Source organism: Saccostrea cucullata, unplaced genomic scaffold (assembly GCF_032062105.1).
Source record: "Saccostrea cucullata isolate Sc308-1 unplaced genomic scaffold, CSIRO_AGI_Scuc_v1 ctg3503, whole genome shotgun sequence".
Taxonomy (NCBI): domain Eukaryota; kingdom Metazoa; phylum Mollusca; class Bivalvia; order Ostreida; family Ostreidae; genus Saccostrea; species Saccostrea cuccullata.
In genome coordinates this window covers 14616-42506 of record NW_026932865.1, presented here as the reverse complement: position 1 = coordinate 42506, position 27891 = coordinate 14616, and the positions used below count along the sequence as shown (strand labels likewise).

Genomic DNA, 27891 nt, shown 5'->3' with positions numbered 1-27891 from the left:
GCTCACCTTGAGAAAATGAATTTAGACATGTCTTAACTATTCAAATGAGTCACACACACATACAATAAAATATTTTTGATTTATATATATGCCATACACCCAGATGGGCTGAAACATAAAAAAAATATAACTGATTGTAAGACATAATACTGAATATATGTACTCCTTTATCTGATTTCACAGCAACATCGAAGTAGAATAAACTTATTATGTTAATCAAGAAAAAAAAATTACAGACACTGTGAAGTTTTTTAAGGTTAAACAAAGACGACATACTGTAGATTATGGTTTATTTTATTTCTACAAACAAGTTATCTTAGACCTATGTGATTGAAAACATTACAGCATGGTTACTTCACTTTCGTTCGGAATTGCTATTTCATGACTATTTTTGAATTTATCATGATAAGGTTCTTTAATTCTTTTTTGCAACCCAACCGTTTCTTTTGAGTACATTCCGATTCCAGGCGGATGAATTTCACTTTCTTGGCTGACGGTTTTATCATCCTCACCAACAAAAGCGATGTTGATTACCCCACCAGAGGAACACTCTTCTAGATTGTTTGAAGTCTGGAACGTCCGATTTTTGACTATTTCATCGATTCCAAGGTATTCTTTGTTTACCTGCACACCTTGAGAAACGAATTTAGACGTATCTTGTCCATTCCAATGCATCATCTTCTGATCCGTATCTATGCCAATCTCAATAGTCGCCCTTTCATTAACGTGATTTTCAATCGCGTGTCCATTTATCTTATTCTTGCTTTTATATTCCATATCTGACTCCGAAGGCTGTTTGACTGGGTCACCAACAGTAATTTCCTCTTCCAATGAAGGATCTTTTGCCCAAGACTGTTCATCCCCACTACCGAGGAAGAGGAACATGAAAGCACTGAATACAGACAAACTGGCGCAAATGAAGAACACGATTTGCCATTCTTCCTGGGTTCTCTATGAGAAGAAAAAAATTGTTAACAAAATAAAGCAAATATAAAGAACATAAACATCTTTAAAAAAGGTATTCATGAACAAATAAGGACTTACGTTTTTGGTAAGCTCAAAGGTAACGATGGGGGACAACATGGCTGCTATATGTAAAACGGTAACTGACATGCCTGTCAACACACCAGCAAACCTAATGAACAAAAAGCACAGAAGTAGCCAAAAGTAAAAGATTGCAAAAAATTTGCTAATGTCCAATGTCCAAATGAATTTTTTCTCTTGATAAAATATTTGTGTCCTATATCTTTCACAAAGTGTGCCAAACAAAAATTGCTGTGCTGATTCATTTTCATTGTATGGGCAAATGTGCTTGAATACTGTTCGTAATCTCAATGAAATATGGATATAACGGACAGTATTCAAGCTCAAGAGTCCATTCAAACAATACATATTTCGGGAGTAGAGCAAGCATGGACCATTAAAAACTTTAAAATTGGATCAGGTACCAGGGGCGGATCCAGCAATTTTTGAAAGGGGGGTTCCAGGGTTGTGTCCCTCTACCCCCCCCCCCCCCCCCTTACACACTCTCAGGCAAAGATTCACACACACATGTATGGAAAAATATAAGATTGTGGAAAATATCTTTGTTCTACGTCCCTTTTTCTTTGAAAAGATACCCCCAGTACGTATAAAAAAAATTAACACATTTAAAAAAACTACTGAAGCCTTAAAATTGAAAGGATTTGCATTATTTCCGAAGAGTAGAACGGATTTTCTTAAAGAATTTGAAAATCCTTTTTGGGTTGGGTATAAAACAATGAATTAAATTTTAGTTCCTTCATAAGATTTAATTTTAAAAAAACGGCACCTTCTTGTATATAGCCAACACAGCCAAATTAAGATCGCGGGAATCTAATATCAAATTCAACCTCGCATGTTACATATCATATATACATGTAAGATACTAGTATATGAAAATAAGTAGAATATTTTCTACCATTCACTCATAAAAAGTAATAGTGAAGGTGAATGGAAAAACTAAATGTGTGAGAATCTATCTATTTAATACATATTTAAGTTAGACGTACAAACACTTATTCTTGGGAAACGTTTTATCCCCCTTCTTTCTCTCTCTTTCTCCACTTGGCAAAAAATAAAGGGGGGGTTCCAACCCCCGGAACCCCCCCTCTGGATCCGCCAATGGGTACCACGGAGGAATAGTAGTATAAGGCGTCTGGATGGGGGGTTCAACTGAGTGCACTTTTGGGGCTGGGGGGATAGGGGGTTCAACAAGAGAGTGCAGATTAGGGGGGGGGGGGTCTGTGGGGGATAGCTGGGTCAATTCAGTACATATAGCCCCCTAAATACGGGGGTGTTTCACACTGTGTTTACATTATATACTATATACGTTGCTACTAGGACCTGTTGCATCATCTTTTTTATACCTGTTGCATCATCTTTTTATACTTGTTGCATCATCTTTTTTATACCTGTTGCATCATCTGTAAGGGGGCCGTGTGCAAAAATAGGTTTGACTTATCTTTCTGTAAACTATCTAGTCAGCGAGCTTACCTATGCATTGTGACGTCATAAACTTGGCAGCGACGTCATGTTAGTCCTTCACAAGCCGCGATGGCTGCTTATTTTGACACAATAACACAGACTTTCACAGCGCTTAAGACTTCATGTAATAACAGTATGGTCCTATGGATTTCAGTACCAAAACTGATTTTCTACCTTTTTTCTTCCAAGAAAGTTCTGAACAGCTGAATCCTGGATCAGCCTAGATGTTATTTCACTGGATTATTTAATGAATATTACTCTACTGAGTTACCTGGTTACATGGTAAGTTTTAACAAACTTTTCTTTATACATTTTCTATGAAGGTCATCTTTGTATTTATTCATTATTACTGTGTTATATACCTTATGTTTAGAACATTCATATAAACACTGCCATTGTTTACCCTGAAATACACTAGGACACTAAAAGATCCTCAAAATGTTGATAAATCTTTTTTTGCATGAGTTATGATCATATTGTCTCACATTCCTTTTATTGGATCAGTATTCTAAATATTCTTATGAGGAGACTCCTAGCATATCTTATAAAATACTGATACATGCTTTTAAAACAACTAAAGTGATATTCTCAGTTGTCATTTCTAATATTTCTATGAATCTTTAATCACAGTGACCAAAAGAAGGATATGGAGATAATCAATCAGATCATATATTATGCCAATGAACCTTTTGTCTCAAATCTTTTTTAATGAAATATACAGAATCTTTTGCCTTATTTGTCACTCATATTTTTACATTCTGGTGCAACAGTGGCCCAATGAAAGTGGGAAAAACTCAGTCTGAGCATCTCTGTAAATCTATAAACATGTGTGCCCCCCTTTTTTTAAACCTTCATGTATATACATGTATGTATTTTATTTAGTCAGTGATTTCAAACATCAACATGTAAAATATATATTGAGTACTTTAAAAGTGAATATGTATGATTTGTTCACCCTGAATATTCTGACATACTAATGGTGACATCAGTTAAAAGAGTAATTAGTTATGTAAAATTCAGTTTATATGAATGTAAATGGGGTATTTATTCTCAGTTCATGTAAGGTATAATTTGCATGTAACCCAGAGTGTATTTAATATTACTATGATGGGTCATTCTGTGATTGAATTTAAATCAGAAAAAATGTTTACTAAATTTTGGTAAAATACATATGGTATCTTTTACATTTCTGTCCTGTTTGTCTGTCAATTGTTGCTTTACTTCCTTTGTAAAATGAGGTTAATTTGTGCATCACTGAATATTTTATGCTTTTTTTCAGGATCAGCTAAGATGTTGTTTCACTTTTGGTAAAATACATTATTTAATTGGGCATATAATTGGATAATTCTGGTAAGTTTGTCTTTGTTTTGTTTACATTTCCTATGAAGGTCATCTTTGCATTTAACCATGATTATATGGTTTAATTTAATTACTGTGTAATTCTTATGTGATCTAATATCTCTAACATTCATATAAGCACAGTCTTATTTTGTCTAAAATATACTAAGGAAACTTCATATTGTTAATAAGTCCTTTTGCATAAATTATGATATAATGTCGTAATTCATTATGTCTGTTACCCATGGAATTCAGACTTACTAAATTGTGATCTATAAGGAATGTAATAAAAGAAAAAGTAAGAATCTACAAAAGGTTTATCCTTGTTTTGATTCTAAATATGTGGTATATATGGCATACATATATTTTCATTTTCACTTTTGTTTCTTGGTAATGAGCTTTTCAAAAAAAATGTAGGACTACATGTTGTATATGCTAATATCTTTTTGTATGCTGTACTGACAGGTATTAAACAAAATTGAATATGCTGTTAAGAGAAAGTCTGTTAGTGTCTAAAAATTACACTGATAATCATTTTGTATTTGTGATATTAATACAGTAACTGTGCTTCTTTTTTTATCTAAAGATAACATGGTGAACTATTTTCATGAACTTTTTGGCACTATATTTAAACATGCAATGTTTCATGCAGTTCCTTGTCATATTAACAAAATGATTATATTTTCTACAGTCCTCAACCTGGAAGATATGTTTTATTCCTAACCATCTATAATCCATTCTCTATGAAGTTCAGCCTGTCTGCCCAAATTCCTTTGGAAATACATAGTTAGTCAACCAACATAGAAACAATCAAACTTGAAGGTAAAGTTTCAATGAGATATCATTTTAATTTATTTAATTCTGTTTTATTTAAATGTTTATATTTTAAAATGGATAAAAAAATGGATAAAAAACATCTAATAATGAAAATCAATATCATAAAGATAGTAAGTTTTTTAGTGTCTAAATAATTAATCTGATAATCATTTTATTTATGATATTAATACAGTAGTTGTGCTTGTTTATTATCTATAGATAACATGATGAACTTTTCTCATCTGGAGTTAATGTTAAAAACAATTTTTTGAGATTAAAAACAAATATTTTCATGATCTGTTTTGGCATTGTACATGTTGTATTTAAACATGCAATGTTTCATGCAGTTCCTTGTCATATCAACAAAATGATTATATTTTCTACAGTCCTCAACCTGGAAGATATGTTTTATTCCTAACCATCTATAATCCATTCTCTATGAAGTTCAGCCTGTCTGCCCAAATTCCTTTGGAAATACATAGTTAGTCAACCAACATAGAAACAATCAAACTTGAAGGTAAAGTTTCAATGAGATATCATTTTAATTTATTTAATTCTGTTTTATTTAAATGTTTATATTTTAAAATGGATAAAAAAAAATGGATAAAAAACATCTGATAATGGAAATCAATATCATAAAGATAGTAAGTTTTTTAGTGTCTAAATAATTAATCTGATAATCATTTTATTTATGATATTAATACAGTAGTTGTGCTTGTTTATTATCTATAGATAACATGATGAACTTTTCTCATCTGGAGTTAATGTTAAAAACAATTTTTTGAGATTAAAAACAAACATTTTCATGATCTTTTTTGGCATTGTACATGTTGTATTTAAACATGCATTGTTTCATGCAGTACTCTGTCATATTAACAAAATGGTTTTATTTCTACAGTCATCAACATGGAAGATATGTTTTGTTCCTAACCATCTGCAATCAATTCTCTATGAAGTTCAGACTGTCTGCTCTTCCTTTGGAAATACACAGTTAGTCAATCAACATAGAAACACACAAACTTGAAGGTAAAGTTTCAATGAGATACAATTGTAATTTTTATTTATTTATTTATTTATTTACATATGCATTTTTATATTTTTGAATTGATAAGTAAATGATATATGATTTTTTTTAAATAAAGAGGGCTTGGTGGTCATGGTCATGTTTAAACTCTATTGATATCCTTTAGAAGAAGAAGAAAAGGCATAAAAATTCATGATCAAATTTTTAAAACTAAAATGTATGAAATTTTTCTTTGCCAAATGATAGTTAACAGCTGAAGATAGCATATTTATAGAATAAGTTAAATATGGCTAATTTGTTAACCCCCAGCTTCCTTAATAGCATAATTGGTAAAGATAGGAAGTTTTGGCTTCAATTGCTGATGAATTTTCCATTTAATATTAACATTCTATCAAAGAGAAAGAATACTATAATGTGGCTCATTAGGATGACCAGAAAAGAAATCTTAATGACCCTCTTGACTATGTATAAAGATTGTAACCTTATAACTGATGTAAGATGATCTGATTGTGTGGAAATAAAATTTCCTGGTGTTTCTACTACCCAAGATCTTCTTATGAGTGTATGGGACTGCTGTAAACCTTCTCCTGTTTATAAAAATAATACCTTGGAGCATGACACTTTATTCATAAAAGGTACTTTCAATATCATTTCTATGAGTTTGTGTTCTTTCCTTTTAATAATCTAGTGTTATATCTCCTTTAACCTCATTAATATGTATGCTTCCAACATCTTAGATCTGTCTGTATAGTTTCTTCAGCTCTTTGAACACAAATACCCTGATTCAATCTTTTGAGGTAAACATCATAGAGACATCATAGATGATTATCAGAGTGTATATATCACAATCTTGACCATAAGGTCAATTTAAATGGTCAAAGGCACAACAAATGAAAGTGAAAACTTTTCTTTTTTTTTTTTATCAGAATACATAATTTTGTAATAAACAAACACTGGAAAGTTACTCTCATAATGAGCCTTAATGTCTTCCAAGAGTTCAGTTTGGACTTCCTCCATTAATCCTTGTATCTTGTAATCCTTGTATCTCCAATGGTTTTGTGGGCTAAAAATCATGTGTCTTTAACAATCTTTTTTTTTTCTGACAACTGTTTTCTCTTATCATCTATAAACTTGACTTCTTCTCTAGTCAAAGGTCTTTCAGGGTAATCCAAGTAATTCTCACCCTCTTTTGGTAATAAATGGTTATATTCTTCATTGGCTTCTTCTGCAATCAAGGGTCTTTCTATGTAATCTCTGACAACATTAGGATCACCCTTTTCTGGACATAATTGGTTATATTCTTCTTGAGAAATGATCTCAATAGTGCCATCTTTTTTTATTTTAACTGGTATACCTCTGTCTACATCTTTCTCTGAAAGAATTCTCTCTCCGAACTGAATTTTACTCATTCCTTTACTCTTTTCTTTACTAGAGGTGTTACCCATGGTTAATATGAAAAGTCAAAATCTTATGTTACAACTTGTTTTTATACCCTTTTCGTCTATATGTAGAATTCCATCAAGCTTATATTACATTACAATTTTTTTTTTTAACTAAGATTTTATTTTTTTTATTTTTCAGGATTCTCTAGTGAGAGGTTATGGAAATGATCTATGTCTACTCTTAGAATGGTGAAAGACTCTCAGATTATGCAAAGACTAACAGAATATCCTCTCTTGGAACACTGAAACAAGAAAACCAAACTTAAGAGGATGGAGGATTTAAGAAGAACATAAAGATGATTTCCATCGAATTTAACCAGTACGATCATAGACTGTGGTTTATACAGGATGAAAAGAAAGGACCCAGGATTGTATGTTTCACTGTCAGACACTGACTATGGATAAAGTGTAATCATTTATCAAACTGAGATCTAGTCAAATCAAGTATTGAAAATATGATTTTCTGATAGCATGAGCTCTTTAAAAACTATTTCTCACGGACCTCAAAGTATCTGAATGTGACTTTTATTTTTACCAATTCATATTGAAGACTGTTGTTATGTATGGGAATTACACATTTAAACCTTTTATTTTTCATCTAATTTTTACAACCCCTAGAAATTACACAGATATCCAGATGCTGGATTTAATGGTATTATTTAAATTTCCTGGAATTGTAAATATATTTTGTTTGTGTATGTATCATGTTTAATTTTGAATTTAAAATTTGTCTCAATAGGACCCCCATAAAGATGTAAGTGTCCCATAATCTGTGATGCAATAATATCTTGAATATTTGTTGTCATCCCATATACTTCATACTTACTACATAAAGACTGATAGGAGGAATACACTTTGTTGTTTGGGACACTTTATCAAGGTCAAAGCATGAGATTATTGAGAAGACTACTTTGACAATAATTTGTAACTTACAAACTTCACATCATAAGTACATAAATGAAGAATGAATAGGATGAATAAGAGATTTCTTAAGAAATCTTGGATCATGTTTCTCCTGAATAAAAACCAGTTACTGAGATAACTGATATGAGTCTTGCAATAACTTCAACATTTTGTAATAAGTATAGAAAATATGATTTTCTGATAGCATGGGCTCTTTAAAAATTAATTCTCACAGACTTCAGAGTATTTAAATGTGACTTTTATTTTTTGCCAATTCATATTGAAGACAGTTGTTATGTATGAGAAGTATACATTTAAACCTTTTATTTTGCATCTTATTTCTATAACCCCCTAGAAATTACACAGATATTCAGATGCTAGATTTAATGTAATTATTGCTTTCCTGGAATTGTAAATATATTGTATTTGTGTATATATAATGTATGTGTATTGTACCCTATTTTTAAATTTAAAACTTGAAATATGACAAAGGTCCCTTAGTATCCCACATCAAGATGCAGTTACCCAGTAATCTGTGATGCAATATCTTGAATATTTTTATCATCTCATATACTTCATGCTTACTACACATAACAGCTTATAGTAATACACATAGTTTTAAAGGACACATTTGTCAAGGTCAAAGCATGCGATTATCGAGATAACTACTTTTGAAAATAATTTGTAACCTACAAACTTCACATCATAAGTTAAGAATGAATCGGAGATTTTCTATAGATTTTAAGATCATTTTTCTTCTGGGTAAAAGTCAGTTGGTAAGATTACTAATATGAGCTTTGTAATGTTGAAACTTTAACATTTTGTTATAACCTAGAGACTTTATATCTGTTATATTGGGTGACATGGCATATTCTTTGGAAAGAATTGGAAATGTAAATCAAATGCACAACAAGGATGTTTAAAGACTATTACTATGTAATACCTAAGAATTCTGTAAAAAATCTTATTATCACTGCATAGATAAAGACTGGTTGGAATAATATAAGTTTTGAACTAAGGTCAAGGGGAAAAACCCATTCATAAATAGATCTGCATGGGGAAGACTCCTCTAGATCTTCATTCAAAAGTAAAGAAAGTATTTTTTTTTAAGTTTGAAAGATTGAATGGCAGCATATCATTTGCTTATGAATTTAAAATGAATCCAAACATATACATCTTTAGATGATAACTGTAGAATTTTTTCAATTCCTGGACTTTCTGTTTTGATATTTTCCTTTATTTTCTGTAAAATGTAATGATTGTCTTTTTTATTTTAGTTGCATTAGTTTCTTTTTGGCATGTAAGAATGACATCATCCAATTTGAAAGAAGTTCATCTACATTTTATATTTAGGAGAGAATTTTTCATCAAAGGTTTCATTTTTGTTTATATGGAATGCTAAGTTCTGTTGATTTCCCTTTTTCCTACTAAAGACATACCAGTAGAGTAGTAAATGTACATGATGTGTCAGCAAAGCGTGCGGAAACCTGATGACTTTATCATTTCTGATTAAATCAAATTATGAGTTTCATCTTTGTTACATTGTAATAATTCCTAAATAGGGCACACACCAGAAACTCTTAAAATGATCTCTACTGTTTTAACTGAGCATCAGGCTTTAACAGTACATAACTATTCCAAATGATTTTTGGACGCTTTTGTATCAAAAAGACAAAACAGTTGGTTCACAGATGTTCCAAAGAAAAACAGCCACAAAGAAATGATTTGTTATGTTCTTTGATTGATTCATGTAAAATATATTTTAAAAAGTATACTCTAACATTTATCTTTTGCATAAATAACTTTTTGTGGAGAATTTTTCATAACTTTAAAAAAGTAGTCTTATTGTGTAATATGGTTAGCTTAAAATCTTGTAGACTTTAAAGTTTTACATGACCTGTCACACATCTTACATGTGTAACCATTTCATTTCAGGGTATTCAGCATATATTGTGGTTTTCTCTTAAATTTATTTGCTTATGTAATCAATAATTTGAGAATACTCAAATTAGGAAATGTAAGAGAGAATAGGCAAGAAAATCAGGGTTAAAAAATGTTTTTACTACAAAGGGGTTAATCTATTATTTAATATATAAGTACATTCAGTCTATACATTTCATTTGGGTATGAAATAAACTTACATTTGAGTATTTTAAGACAATTGTAAATATTACTTTAATCTGTTTAAAAAAAAAATGACGAGATTCACTGTCAGCATGTTATTTCCTATAAAATAAAAAGAAAACAAACAATTTTATTTGAGTCAGTTTTTCTTTAAATGTAAATAAGAAGCATTGGAAGTTGGGAATATTTCACAAAGTTGATTGAATATAATACTCACTAGGATAGTTGGAGTATTATGATTTTACCTTAAAGGACACCAGTTTAAATTTCAATATACAAATCATGATTAGTCATGGAGTATAAAGTTTACACTTGCCAAAAAGTAAATGGTATCTCTATTCAGGGTCAATCCAAAGGAATGAAAACAATGTTTCTTTCTATGTATCAAATTTGAAGGATTTCTTGCGATAATTTCACTGTGTTCCTGTTCTGTTTTCTTTCTATGTATGGATAACCCTAACCTGTTCAATCAGAATACGAGAAGTAAATAAATTATGTCAAATGAAGAAGGTGCACAGCAGAAATTTACATGAATTGAACAGAGAATTCCGAGTTTCCCTCAAATATGGCACCAAGTGATGTAAATTTAAAAGAAAATGTGGATCCATCTTATGATTGAGACTAGTACATATTATGAATGATGGGCATTATGACATTTAGAATGACATTACATCAGAATTTTGCTCTTTAAAGAAAAGGAGCCTTACATGCAGTTATTTTAACCAAAATATCAGGACAATCTGAGGACTTTTAAATAAAAAGTTCCCATTATAGTCAAGGAAACCATCAGTGTACCTACCAAAGACAAAATAGGAATGTCAACTCAACAAAGCAAGTAAGGCTCCTTTTCTTTAAAGAGCAAAATTCTGATGAATTGGGTGAGTGTTTCTTACTTTATGCCTATAAAGAAAAATATTTCCTCCATTTTGACTGTATGGATTAAGAGCTGTCCATATAATTGAATCAATGTAATGTCATTCTAAATGTCATAATGCCCATCATTCATAATATGTACTAGTCTCAATCATAAGATGGATCCACATTTTCTTTTAAATTTACATCACTTGGTGCCATATTTGAGGGAAACTCGGAATTCTCTGTTCAATTCATGTAAATTTCTGCTGTGCACCTTCTTCATTTGACATAATTTATTTACTTCTCGTATTCTGATTGAACAGGTTAGGGTTATCCATACATAGAAAGAAAACAGAACAGGAACACAGTGAAATTATTGCAAGAAATCCTTCAAATTTGATACATAGAAAGAAACATTGTTTTCATTCCTTTGGATTGACCCTGAATAGAGATACCATTTACTTTTTGGCAAGTGTAAACTTTATACTCCATGACTAATCATGATTTGTATATTGAAATTTAAACTGGTGTCCTTTAAGGTAAAATCATAATACTCCAACTATCCTAGTGAGTATTATATTCAATCAACTTTGTGAAATATTCCCAACTTCCAATGCTTCTTATTTACATTTAAAGAAAAACTGACTCAAATAAAATTGTTTGTTTTCTTTTTATTTTATAGGAAATAACATGCTGACAGTAAATCTCGTCATTTTTTTTTTTAAACAGATTAAAGTAATATTTACAATTGTCTTAAAATACTCAAATGTAAGTTTATTTCATACCTTAATGAAATGTATAGACTGAATGTACTTATATATTAAATAATAGATTAACCCCTTTGTAGTAAAAACATTTTTTAACCCTGATTTTCTTGCCTATTCTCTCTTACATTTCCTAATTTGAGTATTCTCAAATTATTGATTACATAAGCAAATAAATTTAAGAGAAAACCACAATATATGCTGAATACCCTGAAATGAAATGGTTACACATGTAAGATGTGTGACAGGTCATGTAAAACTTTAAAGTCTACAAGATTTTAAGCTAACCATATTACACAATAAGACTACTTTTTTAAAGTTATGAAAAATTCTCCACAAAAAGTTATTTATGCAAAAGATAAATGTTAGAGTATACTTTTTAAAATATATTTTACATGAATCAATCAAAGAACATAACAAATCATTTCTTTGTGGCTGTTTTTCTTTGGAACATCTGTGAACCAACTGTTTTGTCTTTTTGATACAAAAGCGTCCAAAAATCATTTGGAATAGTTATGTACTGTTAAAGCCTGATGCTCAGTTAAAACAGTAGAGATCATTTTAAGAGTTTCTGGTGTGTGCCCTATTTAGGAATTATTACAATGTAACAAAGATGAAACTCATAATTTGATTTAATCAGAAATGATAAAGTCATCAGGTTTCCGCACGCTTTGCTGACACATCATGTACATTTACTACTCTACTGGTATGTCTTTAGTAGGAAAAAGGGAAATCAACAGAACTTAGCATTCCATATAAACAAAAATGAAACCTTTGATGAAAAATTCTCTCCTAAATATAAAATGTAGATGAACTTCTTTCAAATTGGATGATGTCATTCTTACATGCCAAAAAGAAACTAATGCAACTAAAATAAAAAAGACAATCATTACATTTTACAGAAAATAAAGGAAAATATCAAAACAGAAAGTCCAGGAATTGAAAAAATTCTACAGTTATCATCTAAAGATGTATATGTTTGGATTCATTTTAAATTCATAAGCAAATGATATGCTGCCATTCAATCTTTCAAACTTAAAAAAAAAAATACTTTCTTTACTTTTGAATGAAGATCTAGAGGAGTCTTCCCCATGCAGATCTATTTATGAATGGGTTTTTCCCCTTGACCTTAGTTCAAAACTTATATTATTCCAACCAGTCTTTATCTATGCAGTGATAATAAGATTTTTTACAGAATTCTTAGGTATTACATAGTAATAGTCTTTAAACATCCTTGTTGTGCATTTGATTTACATTTCCAATTCTTTCCAAAGAATATGCCATGTCACCCAATATAACAGATATAAAGTCTCTAGGTTATAACAAAATGTTAAAGTTTCAACATTACAAAGCTCATATTAGTAATCTTACCAACTGACTTTTACCCAGAAGAAAAATGATCTTAAAATCTATAGAAAATCTCCGATTCATTCTTAACTTATGATGTGAAGTTTGTAGGTTACAAATTATTTTCAAAAGTAGTTATCTCGATAATCGCATGCTTTGACCTTGACAAATGTGTCCTTTAAAACTATGTGTATTACTATAAGCTGTTATGTGTAGTAAGCATGAAGTATATGAGATGATAAAAATATTCAAGATATTGCATCACAGATTACTGGGTAACTGCATCTTGATGTGGGATACTAAGGGACCTTTATCATATTTCAAGTTTTAAATTTAAAAATAGGGTACAATACACATACATTATATATACACAAATACAATATATTTACAATTCCAGGAAAGCAATAATTACATTAAATCTAGCATCTGAATATCTGTGTAATTTCTAGGGGGTTATAGAAATAAGATGCAAAATAAAAGGTTTAAATGTATACTTCTCATACATAACAACTGTCTTCAATATGAATTGGCAAAAAATAAAAGTCACATTTAAATACTCTGAAGTCTGTGAGAATTAATTTTTAAAGAGCCCATGCTATCAGAAAATCATATTTTCTATACTTATTACAAAATGTTGAAGTTATTGCAAGACTCATATCAGTTATCTCAGTAACTGGTTTTTATTCAGGAGAAACATGATCCAAGATTTCTTAAGAAATCTCTTATTCATCCTATTCATTCTTCATTTATGTACTTATGATGTGAAGTTTGTAAGTTACAAATTATTGTCAAAGTAGTCTTCTCAATAATCTCATGCTTTGACCTTGATAAAGTGTCCCAAACAACAAAGTGTATTCCTCCTATCAGTCTTTATGTAGTAAGTATGAAGTATATGGGATGACAACAAATATTCAAGATATTATTGCATCACAGATTATGGGACACTTACATCTTTATGGGGGTCCTATTGAGACAAATTTTAAATTCAAAATTAAACATGATACATACACAAACAAAATATATTTACAATTCCAGGAAATTTAAATAATACCATTAAATCCAGCATCTGGATATCTGTGTAATTTCTAGGGGTTGTAAAAATTAGATGAAAAATAAAAGGTTTAAATGTGTAATTCCCATACATAACAACAGTCTTCAATATGAATTGGTAAAAATAAAAGTCACATTCAGATACTTTGAGGTCCGTGAGAAATAGTTTTTAAAGAGCTCATGCTATCAGAAAATCATATTTTCAATACTTGATTTGACTAGATCTCAGTTTGATAAATGATTACACTTTATCCATAGTCAGTGTCTGACAGTGAAACATACAATCCTGGGTCCTTTCTTTTCATCCTGTATAAACCACAGTCTATGATCGTACTGGTTAAATTCGATGGAAATCATCTTTATGTTCTTCTTAAATCCTCCATCCTCTTAAGTTTGGTTTTCTTGTTTCAGTGTTCCAAGAGAGGATATTCTGTTAGTCTTTGCATAATCTGAGAGTCTTTCACCATTCTAAGAGTAGACATAGATCATTTCCATAACCTCTCACTAGAGAATCCTGAAAAAAATAAAAAAAATAATGTCTTAGTTAAAAAAAAAATTGTAATGTAATATAAGCTTGATGGAATTCTACATATAGATAAAAAGGGTATAAAAACAAGTTGTAACATAAGATTTTGACTTTTCATATTAACCATGGGTAACACCTCTAGTAAAGAAAAGAGTAAAGGAATGAGTAAAATTCAGTTCGGAGAGAGAATTCTTTCAGAGAAAGATGTAGACAGAGGTGTACCAGTTAAAATAAAAAAAAGATGGCACTATTGAGATCATTTCTCAAGAAGAATATAACCAATTATGTCCAGAAAAGGGTGATCCTAATGTTGTCAGAGATTACATAGAAAGACCCTTGATTGCAGAAGAAGCCAATGAAGAATATAACCATTTATTACCAAAAGAGGGTGAGAATTACTTGGATTACCCTGAAAGACCTTTGACTAGAGAAGAAGTCAAGTTTATAGAAGATAAGAGAAAACAGTTGTCAGAAAAAAAAAAGATTGTTAAAGACACATGATTTTTAGCCCACAAAACCATTGGAGATACAAGGATTACAAGATACAAGGATTAATGGAGGAAGTCCAAACTGAACTCTTGGAAGACATTAAGGCTCATTATGAGAGTAACTTTCCAGTGTTTGTTTATTACAAAATTATGTATTCTGATAAAAAAAAAGAAAAGTTTTCACTTTCATTTGTTGTGCCTTTGACCATTTAAATTGACCTTATGGTCAAGATTGTGATATATACACTCTGATAATCATCTATGATGTCTCTATGATGTTTACCTCAAAAGATTGAATCAGGGTATTTGTGTTCAAAGAGCTGAAGAAACTATACAGACAGATCTAAGATGTTGGAAGCATACATATTAATGAGGTTAAAGGAGATATAACACTAGATTATTAAAAGGAAAGAACACAAACTCATAGAAATGATATTGAAAGTACCTTTTATGAATAAAGTGTCATGCTCCAAGGTATTATTTTTATAAACAGGAGAAGGTTTACAGCAGTCCCATACACTCATAAGAAGATCTTGGGTAGTAGAAACACCAGGAAATTTTATTTCCACACAATCAGATCATCTTACATCAGTTATAAGGTTACAATCTTTATACATAGTCAAGAGGGTCATTAAGATTTCTTTTCTGGTCATCCTAATGAGCCACATTATAGTATTCTTTCTCTTTGATAGAATGTTAATATTAAATGGAAAATTCATCAGCAATTGAAGCCAAAACTTCCTATCTTTACCAATTATGCTATTAAGGAAGCTGGGGGTTAACAAATTAGCCATATTTAACTTATTCTATAAATATGCTATCTTCAGCTGTTAACTATCATTTGGCAAAGAAAAATTTCATACATTTTAGTTTTAAAAATTTGATCATGAATTTTTATGCCTTTTCTTCTTCTTCTAAAGGATATCAATAGAGTTTAAACATGACCATGACCACCAAGCCCTCTTTATTTAAAAAAAATCATATATCATTTACTTATCAATTCAAAAATATAAAAATTCATATGTAAATGAATAAATAAATAAATAAAAATTACAATTGTATCTCATTGAAACTTTACCTTCAAGTTTGTGTGTTTCTATGTTGATTGACTAACTGTGTATTTCCAAAGGAAGAGCAGACAGTCTGAGCTTCATAGAGAATTGATTGCAGATGGTTAGGAACAAAACATATCTTCCATGTTGATGACTGTAGAAATAAAACCATTTTGTTAATATGACAGAGTACTGCATGAAACAATGCATGTTTAAATACAACATGTACAATGCCAAAAAAGATCATGAAAATGTTTGTTTTTAATCTCAAAAAATTGTTTTTAACATTAACTCCAGATGAGAAAAGTTCATCATGTTATCTATAGATAATAAACAAGCACAACTACTGTATTAATATCATAAATAAAATGATTATCAGATTAATTATTTAGACACTAAAAAACTTACTATCTTTATGATATTGATTTCCATTATCAGATGTTTTTTATCCATTTTTTTTTATCCATTTTAAAATATAAACATTTAAATAAAACAGAATTAAATAAATTAAAATGATATCTCATTGAAACTTTACCTTCAAGTTTTATTGTTTCTATGTTGGTTGACTAACTATGTATTTCCAAAGGAATTTGGGCAGACAGGCTGAACTTCATAGAGAATGGATTATAGATGGTTAGGAATAAAACATATCTTCCAGGTTGAGGACTGTAGAAAATATAATCATTTTGTTAATATGACAAGGAACTGCATGAAACATTGCATGTTTAAATACAACATGTACAATGCCAAAACAGATCATGAAAATATTTGTTTTTAATCTCAAAAAATTGTTTTTAACATTAACTCCAGATGAGAAAAGTTCATCATGTTATCTATAGATAATAAACAAGCACAACTACTGTATTAATATCATAAATAAAATGATTATCAGATTAATTATTTAGACACTAAAAAACTTACTATCTTTATGATATTGATTTTCATTATTAGATGTTTTTTATCCATTTTTTTTTATCCATTTTAAAATATAAACATTTAAATAAAACAGAATTAAATAAATTAAAATGATATCTCATTGAAACTTTACCTTCAAGTTTGATTGTTTCTATGTTGGTTGACTAACTATGTATTTCCAAAGGAATTTGGGCAGACAGGCTGAACTTCATAGAGAATGGATTATAGATGGTTAGGAATAAAACATATCTTCCAGGTTGAGGACTGTAGAAAATATAATCATTTTGTTAATATGACAAGGAACTGCATGAAACATTGCATGTTTAAATACAGTGCCAAAAAGTTCATGAAAATAGTTCACCATGTTATCTTTAGATAAAAAAAGAAGCACAGTTACTGTATTAATATCACAAATACAAAATGATTATCAGTGTAATTTTTAGACACTAACAGACTTTCTCTTAACAGCATATTCAATTTTGTTTAATACCTGTCAGTACAGCATACAAAAAGATATTAACATATACAACATGTAGTCCTACATTTTTTTTGAAAAGCTCATTACCAAGAAACAAAAGTGAAAATGAAAATATATGTATGCCATATATACCACATATTTAGAATCAAAACAAGGATAAACCTTTTGTAGATTCTTACTTTTTCTTTTATTACATTCCTTATAGATCACAATTTAGTAAGTCTGAATTCCATGGGTAACAGACATAATGAATTACGACATTATATCATAATTTATGCAAAAGGACTTATTAACAATATGAAGTTTCCTTAGTATATTTTAGACAAAATAAGACTGTGCTTATATGAATGTTAGAGATATTAGATCACATAAGAATTACACAGTAATTAAATTAAACCATATAATCATGGTTAAATGCAAAGATGACCTTCATAGGAAATGTAAACAAAACAAAGACAAACTTACCAGAATTATCCAATTATATGCCCAATTAAATAATCCAGTGAAACAACATCTTAGCTGATCCTGAAAAAAAGCATACAATATTCAGTGATGCACAAATTAACCTCATTTTACAAAGGAAGTAAAGCAACAATTGACAGACAAACAGGACAGAAATGTAAAAGATACCATATGTATTTTACCAAAATTTAGTAAACATTTTTTCTGATTTAAATTCAATCACAGAATGACCCATCATAGTAATATTAAATACACTCTGGGTTACATGCAAATTATACCTTACATGAACTGAGAATAAATACCCCATTTACATTCATATAAACTGAATTTTACATAACTAATTACTCTTTTAACTGATGTCACCATTAGTATGTCAGAATATTCAGGGTGAACAAATCATACATATTCACTTTTAAAGTACTCAATATATATTTTACATGTTGATGTTTGAAATCACTGACTAAATAAAATACATACATGTATATACATGAAGGTTTAAAAAAAGGGGGGCACACATGTTTATAGATTTACAGAGATGCTCAGACTGAGTTTTTCCCACTTTCATTGGGCCACTGTTGCACCAGAATGTAAAAATATGAGTGACAAATAAGGCAAAAGATTCTGTATATTTCATTAAAAAAGATTTGAGACAAAAGGTTCATTGGCATAATATATGATCTGATTGATTATCTCCATATCCTTCTTTTGGTCACTGTGATTAAAGATTCATAGAAATATTAGAAATGACAACTGAGAATATCACTTTAGTTGTTTTAAAAGCATGTATCAGTATTTTATAAGATATGCTAGGAGTCTCCTCATAAGAATATTTAGAATACTGATCCAATAAAAGGAATGTGAGACAATATGATCATAACTCATGCAAAAAAAGATTTATCAACATTTTGAGGATCTTTTAGTGTCCTAGTGTATTTCAGGGTAAACAATGGCAGTGTTTATATGAATGTTCTAAACATAAGGTATATAACACAGTAATAATGAATAAATACAAAGATGACCTTCATCGAAAATGTATAAAGAAAAGTTTGTTAAAACTTACCATGTAACCAGGTAACTCAGTAGAGTAATATTCATTAAATAATCCAGTGAAATAACATCTAGGCTGATCCAGGATTCAGCTGTTCAGAACTTTCTTGGAAGAAAAAAGGTAGAAAATCAGTTTTGGTACTGAAATCCATAGGACCATACTGTTATTACATGAAGTCTTAAGCGCTGTGAAAGTCTGTGTTATTGTGTCAAAATAAGCAGCCATCGCGGCTTGTGAAGGACTAACATGACGTCGCTGCCAAGTTTATGACGTCACAATGCATAGGTAAGCTCGCTGACTAGATAGTTTACAGAAAGATAAGTCAAACCTATTTTTGCACACGGCCCCCTTACAGATGATGCAACAGGTATAAAAAAGATGATGCAACAAGTATAAAAAGATGATGCAACAGGTATAAAAAAGATGATGCAACAGGTCCTAGTAGCAACGTATATAGTATATAATGTAAACACAGTGTGAAACACCCCCGTATTTAGGGGGCTATATGTACTGAATTGACCCAGCTATCCCCCACAGACCCCCCTAATCTGCACTCTCTTGACCCACCTATCCCCCAGCCCCAAAAGTGCACTCTGTTGAACCCCCTATCCCCCCAGCCCCAAAAGTGCACTCAGTTGAACCCCCCATCCAGACGCCTTATACTACTAGGAATGAGCATCCCCTGCCGACCGGACACACCCGCTGCGTGCCCCTTGTCATGGTCGGGGACTCCCCGGAAAAATTCCTAGACAAATAAGGCCATTCCAAGTTTTTTCTATGTTTAGCGTCCGCGTGCGCCTTGGTTTTTGACACCCCATATAAGAAAAAACACACAACATCAGGAGACCTGAAATTGATAATTTAGTAGAAATTTTTGAATTTTGTCAATTTTTCCACATAATTCTGTACAGTAAGTTATATTCTGTGTATTTTAAGCATTTAATCCCTTGCTTTTGCTTAAGAATAGATATTTCTTCTATTAAAGCAGTTTAGTTAGATCAAATCATTTGCAGGGCATCATATTTATGACTTTTAAACCTGTATTTTATGTTTTGGCTTGTGTGTTTTTTGCGAATAGGTAGGTAGGTTTTTGAAAGGTGGGTGGACGCTAAACAGAGAAAAAACTTGGAATGGCCTAAGAGTGTAAACTAGAGGTAATATGAGCATTGAGCTCACTAAATGATTCCCTTACTCCATATGGTTATGAAAAGTCAATGTTTTGCTCCGGGAGACCCGAAATAAGTATCAGATAAGAAAATAAATAGAAGGTGCACAATGACATTAAGTAACAAATAATCTATGAAAATATCATTAAATTATTTAAGTGGTATAGGAGGAGTTGCGAATAAGAGATCTGTACTCTTCAATATCATAGAAAGAATGACCGTGTCCATCTTTTGCAATGGGAAACCCGAAATACATGTATGTGTCCGATCTAAAAGTATAATTTAAGAGGTGCACAATCACACTATGTAAAAAAAATCTTTGAGTCTCATTAAATTTCATTAAGTATTATAAGAGGAGTTGCGGATAAGAATTGGGTACCCCAAAGCATAATAGACGGACATACAGGCATACGGACGGACAACCCGATCACTATATACCCTTCTACTTTCCAACCGGGGAGTATAATAATAATGATCTGCAATTAACTTGAAAAACATTAGTCAGCATTGGACTTACTGAAAAGGCTGTGTTTTCTGACAAGGTCATTGTATTCACCAACTTGTTTGTCAATCGCTTGCCTCATTTTAATAATTTAATAACATTATTTTGAAGATGTAGTCTAGATTTGTGAATTGTGATGGTATGTCTTATTAACAAATATCAGTGTTATACATTGGTTCTGTGTCTACATGGTAAAGGGTATGTTGTGTGTATTTAAATAAGGCTATACCCTGGAGCTAAGTCTATTTAGTAAAGGCTTCTTTTGGTGCTATGTCAAATTAGTAGATCATGTACATGGATGCTATGTCTATTAGTTATAGCTATGCCTTGGTGCTTTATCTTTTATAATATGAAGTTTATACCTTAGTCCAATGTTTAAATAGTGAAAAAATAGGTTCGTGCCGTTTCTTTTTCTTTAAACATCATCTCAATTTTATGCCTATTAAGTAAAAGCTACGAGGGCTGTTCAATAGATAATGTCATGAGCTCGATGGTATACAGCATAGAAATCATATGACATTAAGCTTGACGTTCTCTCATAATTGAATCTTTAATGAATTGATAACAGTTTATGTGTTCTCTTTTCATCACATAGGTTCATTGTGGGAAACTGGAAAACAAGGGCTATTCGAGAAACAGCATTAAAAATACATGGTAAAGAATCAGTAAACTAGTGTGAAATTTAACGCTTTATTAAAGCTGCGGTAAAACTTGTTAAAAATCCCAAACAAATATTTACAGAAATATGTGAAATCTACAGCACGTCTATTTTATAGACAAACGAGCAGGTGGATTTCAATGAACAAAAATGATATAATGGGCAATAAAAAATGGGTATCGTCCTTGGCGTCAAGGACTTTTAGAGAATATTAAAGTGAAACCATAAAGACTAAATCATTGAAAAGCGTTTTGCATTTCTTTCCAAGCACCGATGACATTATTTATTGAACAGCCCACTTAGACCAACATACATGTACTTTGGTCTAATGTCTACATGTATCTAGTAAATGTTTACCTTCGAGCTTTGTCTATTTAGTAAAGTTTATGCTTTGATGCTTTTACATTTTAGAAAAGATTATTCCTCGGTGCTATGTCTATTTAGTAAAGGCTATACCTTGGTGCTATGTCGATCACATTGACACGGAGGCTGCTGGTATTGAGAGCCTGAATAAACCAGAAGATGACAAGCAGGAGGACAGCATAGCTCGCCTGGGAGCTGTCCATGTAACTTAGACCAATTAAGAATGGAACAGACAACACGTTACCTGCAATGTCATGTTACATCATGAACAACCATACAAAATCTGGAAAAAGTTAAAATTAATTATGCAGACGAAGATACTTAGCCATAAATATATATAATACAACGAACGCAAAGAACCTGAAAGTTACTGAAAAGGATATGGAGATAACGAACAGTATGCAATTTCAAAGTACATAATACAATACAAAATAGGAGCAGAGCAAACACGGACCTCCGGAACATCAGAGGTGGGATCAGGTGCCATGGAGGAGTGAGCATCCCCTGCTGACCGGTCACACCCGCCGTGTGCTCCTTGTCATAATCGGGAAATAACGGTAAAATCCGTCTTCAATTCAATGTATAAATGATTTACAAGTAATCTATTCATTAAAACTGTTTTAATTTGAAAAGATGTTTTTGATACTGGAGTATGTAATAAAGTTCCAATTTTAAATTTTTGTCGTGTCTGACCTGTTGTTAGGAAGAGTTTTCTGACAGCAGTGGTTGAGAGAATTCCTCGAGCGATGAGAAGATCAGCGACATGGCCTCCCCCAAGACACGAAAAGAGGCGGGCAATAGGGGGCAGGGAGGACAATAAACCGTTCTGTAAGTATACATGTAAAATAACCATGCAGGTATATACCAAAACGAGATAAATAAAATAGGTCAACCATCAGCTACTGCTTATTCATTTGAATGAAAATCTATCGGGAAATACCTAATTCTTGTTACATTATGATCAATATTTGCTTAAACATATAACCCAAGTCCTTTAATACCGAAGTGACATCGAATTTCAGAACATCATTCAGGTACAGAGGTACGAAAGTACCAGTGGTTGTAGAGAGGAACCCGTAGCCGAGTTGACAGACAAGTATTCCCCAGAAAGGTCCCGATCTGAGAATGTCGAACCATGGTGGATGTGGCATCTTGATAAAAAAACTCAATATAAATGTATAACATGCAAAGATATTAAACAACTGAGAATAACAGGTAAACATATTAACAGAACACTTCTATTCATACTTTAGCTACTGTACTGTCACGTCTTCGATGTCGAATTATTTCTATTTCTGATGGTGAGATACGAGGGTGTTCGTATGGACTATCATAGACCAAGAAAAACCAGGGGATTATCATCAAAAGGTTAGATGCACCTGAATATGATAAAGAAAAATGAAAAGGGAAAAAATCGCTGCATTGTTCAAAGACCAACGTTTCAAAAGGAAAACAACAATGACACTTTTCGACGAAAGACTTCTTTAAAAATGACAATCTTACTAAAGATGTACATGATTAGCGGCCATCCATTTTGTACTGGGATGGTGCAGATAAAACCAGAAGTCGAATAATTCAATATGAAGCTTAGAAATAATCCTGCAAATATTAAAGAAAACTTTATTTCAATAAAAAAGTATCATAATATCCATGTTTTCTGATTCGATATGTTTATTTTTCGTATCCAACGAGATATGTTTTCTATTACTTATTTTTTTTAGGTTTGTGAGAGTAAATTTCGTAAGATATATATATAAAGCTATAAACGTATCATATTATAAAACATGGGCGGTTTATTTGATAAAAGTCTGACAACTTGATGCACGCCCATGTAATACAGTTTACACTTGCTTTATGGGAATACCAAATATTTGATATGGATATAATTATTTTTGCCTAAAATGTATTAAAAAATGTACTGATAGAATAATATCATTTCTTGACCTGCCACGGCAGTAGAGACAATTTGCGCTCGTTCCTTCAGTGGGGCCCACTTTGACAACAATTCTGTGAGGCTAGCTTGTAATCCACCCTAATAAATTTATAAATTAAAATTATAACTAATTAAAATGCTTTGTCTTTTAAAAATATCTATGTTCTGTAGGTCGTAATGATTATCAAAACGCTTACAAAAGAAAGGCCAACCATGCATCTAAGCCCGATTCCTATGTAGGGATTAATGGTTAATACTATTGGCGTGGCAGATGAAGAGGCGGCCATTAGGAGCAGTATAACCATCACGACCTTTTTGGCGCTAAATCTTCCAGATAAGTATCCACCAATCAGAGGTGTAAACGGTAAAGCGTAAAACTCCGCCGATAGAACCTGACTTCTGACGTCACCCTCAAGTCTAATGTTCCATATCTAGAAAAGATAGACAACTCTACAAGAAAAGGTATTTTACTGACAAACACCGAGAACTTTACTGTTTATCAAACAATTTTTTAAAGCTATAGTAATTGAACTGTACCTTTTTGACAAAGTGATTACAATCGGCATATGTATTGTAAAGATTCATGAATATAAATTGTTTTATAAATTAATTGTAAATGATGCTAGTTTTTTCATGCAATGTTTCTTTTTACTGAAATATATGGAGACAACAAATACCCGGTAGTATTCAAGCTCCAAAGTTCATTAAGAAAACAAAATAGCTGGACAGCAAACAAGGACCTTTGAACCATCAGATGTGGAATCAGGGGTCATGGAGGAGTGAGCATCCTCTCCCGACCGGTCACACCCGCGCTGTGCTCTTTGTCATGATCGGAAAATGGCGAAAAAACATTATTCAGAGTGTAAATAACAATTTATTAGTATGAAAAACGTTATGACCAAATGCCTGGTCGGTGCCACAAATCAATCTGGTAATATTAAAGCAATATGAGCTGCATTTTGGAGAAATTAATTTTGCTGTCAAAGATGTGCTATTACGATAGATATGTATGTAATTTAAACCATTATGTTTAATTAGATTGATATATAGAATTATGGTTGTTTTCAGACGAAAGATTTCTATGTAGATGTATAGTATTATATACTGAAAGGAAAAAGAAACGCATAAGAACATGATATGGGGAAAAATTGACTTTGTCACCGAAAATTATGAAAATTGGTCAGATGTTTATTTTGGTTACTTTGCAGTAAAATCGCTAGTCAAACCTACTCAACCATGAAATGTATGGCGTCACGTAGGGGAAATGATAAAAAGTCAAAAACACGTGCATGTTGATGATGATAATTTTGTGGTAAAATTATGTAGTACCATACGATGCATTAAAGTTATAGACATCGTTTTTGCATATTTGCAGTCAGTATAAATTTCTTGCAATCGTGGTTTGGCTGACAGAAGCTACTGTGGGTTTAGTAATTGAATTCAATATTGCATAAGTGAATAAAAAGGCAAAAACTTGCTGCTGTACAGATTGTTTTCAACTTTTCAACTAAATAAAAAATTTTTTTGGTTGTCAGAGAGTGAACTTAAAATGTTTCCAACCAACCATGACGAAGACGTTGGCGCGTTACAACGTCACAACAAGATAGGGCTTTTCATCATGCCATTTCCGTTATGGTCAAGGCATTATCACTGAAACTGATATCTATACAGCAGACAATCATACTCATTTTTTTCATCCTAAATTGACAAAAACTCGCTGCTCTAATTTGGGACGCGAGTATGGCCACTTTACGTCGATTTTACTCTCAAACGCGCACGTACGCGTCTTCTGCGTGATTTTTTTTAGCATGTTTACACTTGAAAAATGTAGCTAGTGTTTGTCGAGACTTTTTTACAAACATTCACATGTACCAAACCTTCTGGGTTCTGTACATTCCATCCGAAATCGAAAATTCGTGGGATTCGATTGGGCGGGGGGATTTGTTGGCTTTGGAATGATACAGCTAATCTCAGCCATTAAGACTACCGTCGGAAGGGTTGAATAATAATGCTATGAAAAAGATAAATGCTATGGTGAAGACAATGCACAGGAAAATCAAGTTTGTTACTGATGCGAAAGGGAGATTATGAGAATTTTTAGTTTTATTTTTGGGGGGTGTCGACATATTGATATCAATATCTCAGAAATTATCACTCAAAATCACAGAAAATTTTGGTAACTGGGTTGATTACGGATGAATTAAAATGTATGATAACAATGCTGGAAAACATGTTTGAAATAATTGTTTTAATTTAACTCAAAAGTTTAATATGCGTTTCTTTATCCTTTCAGTATGTAAGAAATCGATATTGTACAGGAAGACAATAATGTAATTGTGCTTCAATCAAAACACATCAAAAGTTCTTCTGTCTAAAATATAACGAATTAAGTTATAAATGTTCTTTTTTCTCTCTGATTTTAAGGGACATGAACACAGTTTCCAACTGAAATTTTTAAACCAATATTAATGTTTACTATTCCTACATAAGGCATCATCTAATGATTAGCAAAAATTTGAACATCATTTGTTGATTAACAAACGAGAAACAGAACTTAAAGTTCTTCATAATATAAACAAGGTTCATGCCTTGTTTTTGTTTACATATGGAACATTTCATATTCTTAACAAAATGAAATTCAGCAAATCAATAGAAACTGTCGAATCGTATTTAGAATTAACCTTTTTATTGACATTTTCTACTTTGAACGAATATATATTAGTATATGAATCTATGTATACAAAACATGACACGGACCTTGTTCACATACCAAAGGTTTGGAGCTATAAGCCTGTCTTGTATCTAGACAACTGACGTTCAAATTTTTTTAATGATCATTAGAAAGACCCTGTTTAAATATTTGTAAAAATGGAAAAATAAAGGTGGACATTTTAACTAAAATTGTGTCTATGCCCCATTTTAATAGTTAATAACAATATTGCAACAAAATTTTTCGACATCAATCTTGCAGCTCATATTCCTTTCATTTTATTATTTCTGGGTTGTGAGATTTCAGATTTCGCATCTTTTCAGAATCATTACAACTCAAAACATATGCAAAGTTGCAGAATATAATTTGCTACAATGAAGCGCATTGAAGTGGTAAAATTTTCCGTTTGAATACACCGTTATGAACTATATTTAGAACGTTGATTGTCATACAATGACACGCCCATTTCTTTAGATAGGAAAAATCGGTCAAATAGTTCATTCGAATACCTGTAAAACAGGTATTCCATAAATATAATAGCCAATCAAACTGAGGGTCAACATAAACAACGAATAAACACGTGTTCGACTTCCAAAAACAAGTTAAAATTCATGATTATGTACAAATTCGTCGCAATACGTGTTTAACAGAAGCGGGGACTCTCTAACTCTCTCTTCTTAATTTTAAAATCTCCATTTCAGTGTAACTTACGTTGTTAGTCGCAAAGAGTAGATGTTCAAAAGTAGTACGACCAATATTTCTTTCAAGTTTCTAAAGAAATTGGCGTGTCATTAAGTAACTATTGATGTCCGATAAGAAACACCCAAACTTTCCACCCAAACGAAAAATTTTACCACTTCAGTGCGCTTCATTGTAACAACTACTTTTTCTGTGTTGTTCTAAACATTATACCGAGCAATAGAATAGATGAATCAATTACACTCTGTTCCTCGGGCGCTGTCATATTGTTGGTGTTCGATTGGTTGTGCTTTAAGATATTTGTTGCTTCTTTGTAGTTCGACTCCATACAGACAAGGACCATCGATAAACAGTTCTGTAGCATTGGCACGACCACAAACACCAGAGTACACATGTATGTCACGACCCATCTGCAGGAGAGGTACTTGCCAAGGGGTCCTTCTGGATGGTGGTGAGGCGAATTGACATCAATAGTTGTCTTGGAAAACATTTCTTTATTTGTAGTAAAAGACACTGATCCTCTCCTTTTTTCCTTTGAAACATTCTCATTTTTGTCTGCATCTTAAAACGATTTTTACTTACAAAGAATTTCCTAAATATAATTTAGTACAAGTGTTTTGGACTCAAATAAGGACTCACATTAGGACGACAGTTTGTACTTACCCATTGTCCTGTTCAATTTGTCATCCGTAAAAGTGCATATCTCTGTAAATCAAATTCATA

The 27891-nt window shown here is 31.5% G+C and overlaps 1 protein-coding gene and 2 long non-coding RNA genes across 5 annotated transcripts; 1 reads left to right on the top strand and 2 right to left on the bottom strand.

Annotated features, from left to right (window-relative positions):
- Positions 1–269: 269 nt before the first annotated feature.
- LOC134236359 (uncharacterized transporter slc-17.2-like) lies at positions 270–27891 on the bottom strand. Its single transcript, XM_062718525.1, has 11 exons — positions 27832–27891; positions 27410–27729; positions 23957–24190; positions 23771–23858; positions 23330–23425; positions 23075–23205; positions 22828–22977; positions 22520–22652; positions 21920–22070; positions 1045–1135; positions 270–951 (listed from the first exon to the last, which is right to left on the bottom strand). The coding sequence occupies exons 1-11, from the start codon at positions 27833–27835 to the stop codon at positions 340–342; spliced, it is 2010 nt and encodes a 669-aa protein (XP_062574509.1). The 5' UTR covers positions 27836–27891; the 3' UTR covers positions 270–339.
- LOC134236358 (uncharacterized) lies at positions 3825–7434 on the top strand. Of its 3 annotated transcripts, none has more exons than XR_009985601.1 (5): positions 3825–3855; positions 4535–4665; positions 5046–5176; positions 5558–5685; positions 7265–7434. It is a non-coding gene; the product is annotated as an uncharacterized LOC134236358 (long non-coding RNA). The 3 variants fall into 3 exon arrangements; XR_009985600.1 differs by lacking the exon at positions 3825–3855 and adding an exon at positions 4251–4308; XR_009985602.1 differs by lacking the exon at positions 3825–3855 and adding an exon at positions 4306–4347.
- On the bottom strand, positions 16776–18655 carry LOC134236356 (uncharacterized). Its single transcript, XR_009985599.1, has 3 exons — positions 18093–18655; positions 17283–17413; positions 16776–16900 (listed from the first exon to the last, which is right to left on the bottom strand). It is a non-coding gene; the product is annotated as an uncharacterized LOC134236356 (long non-coding RNA).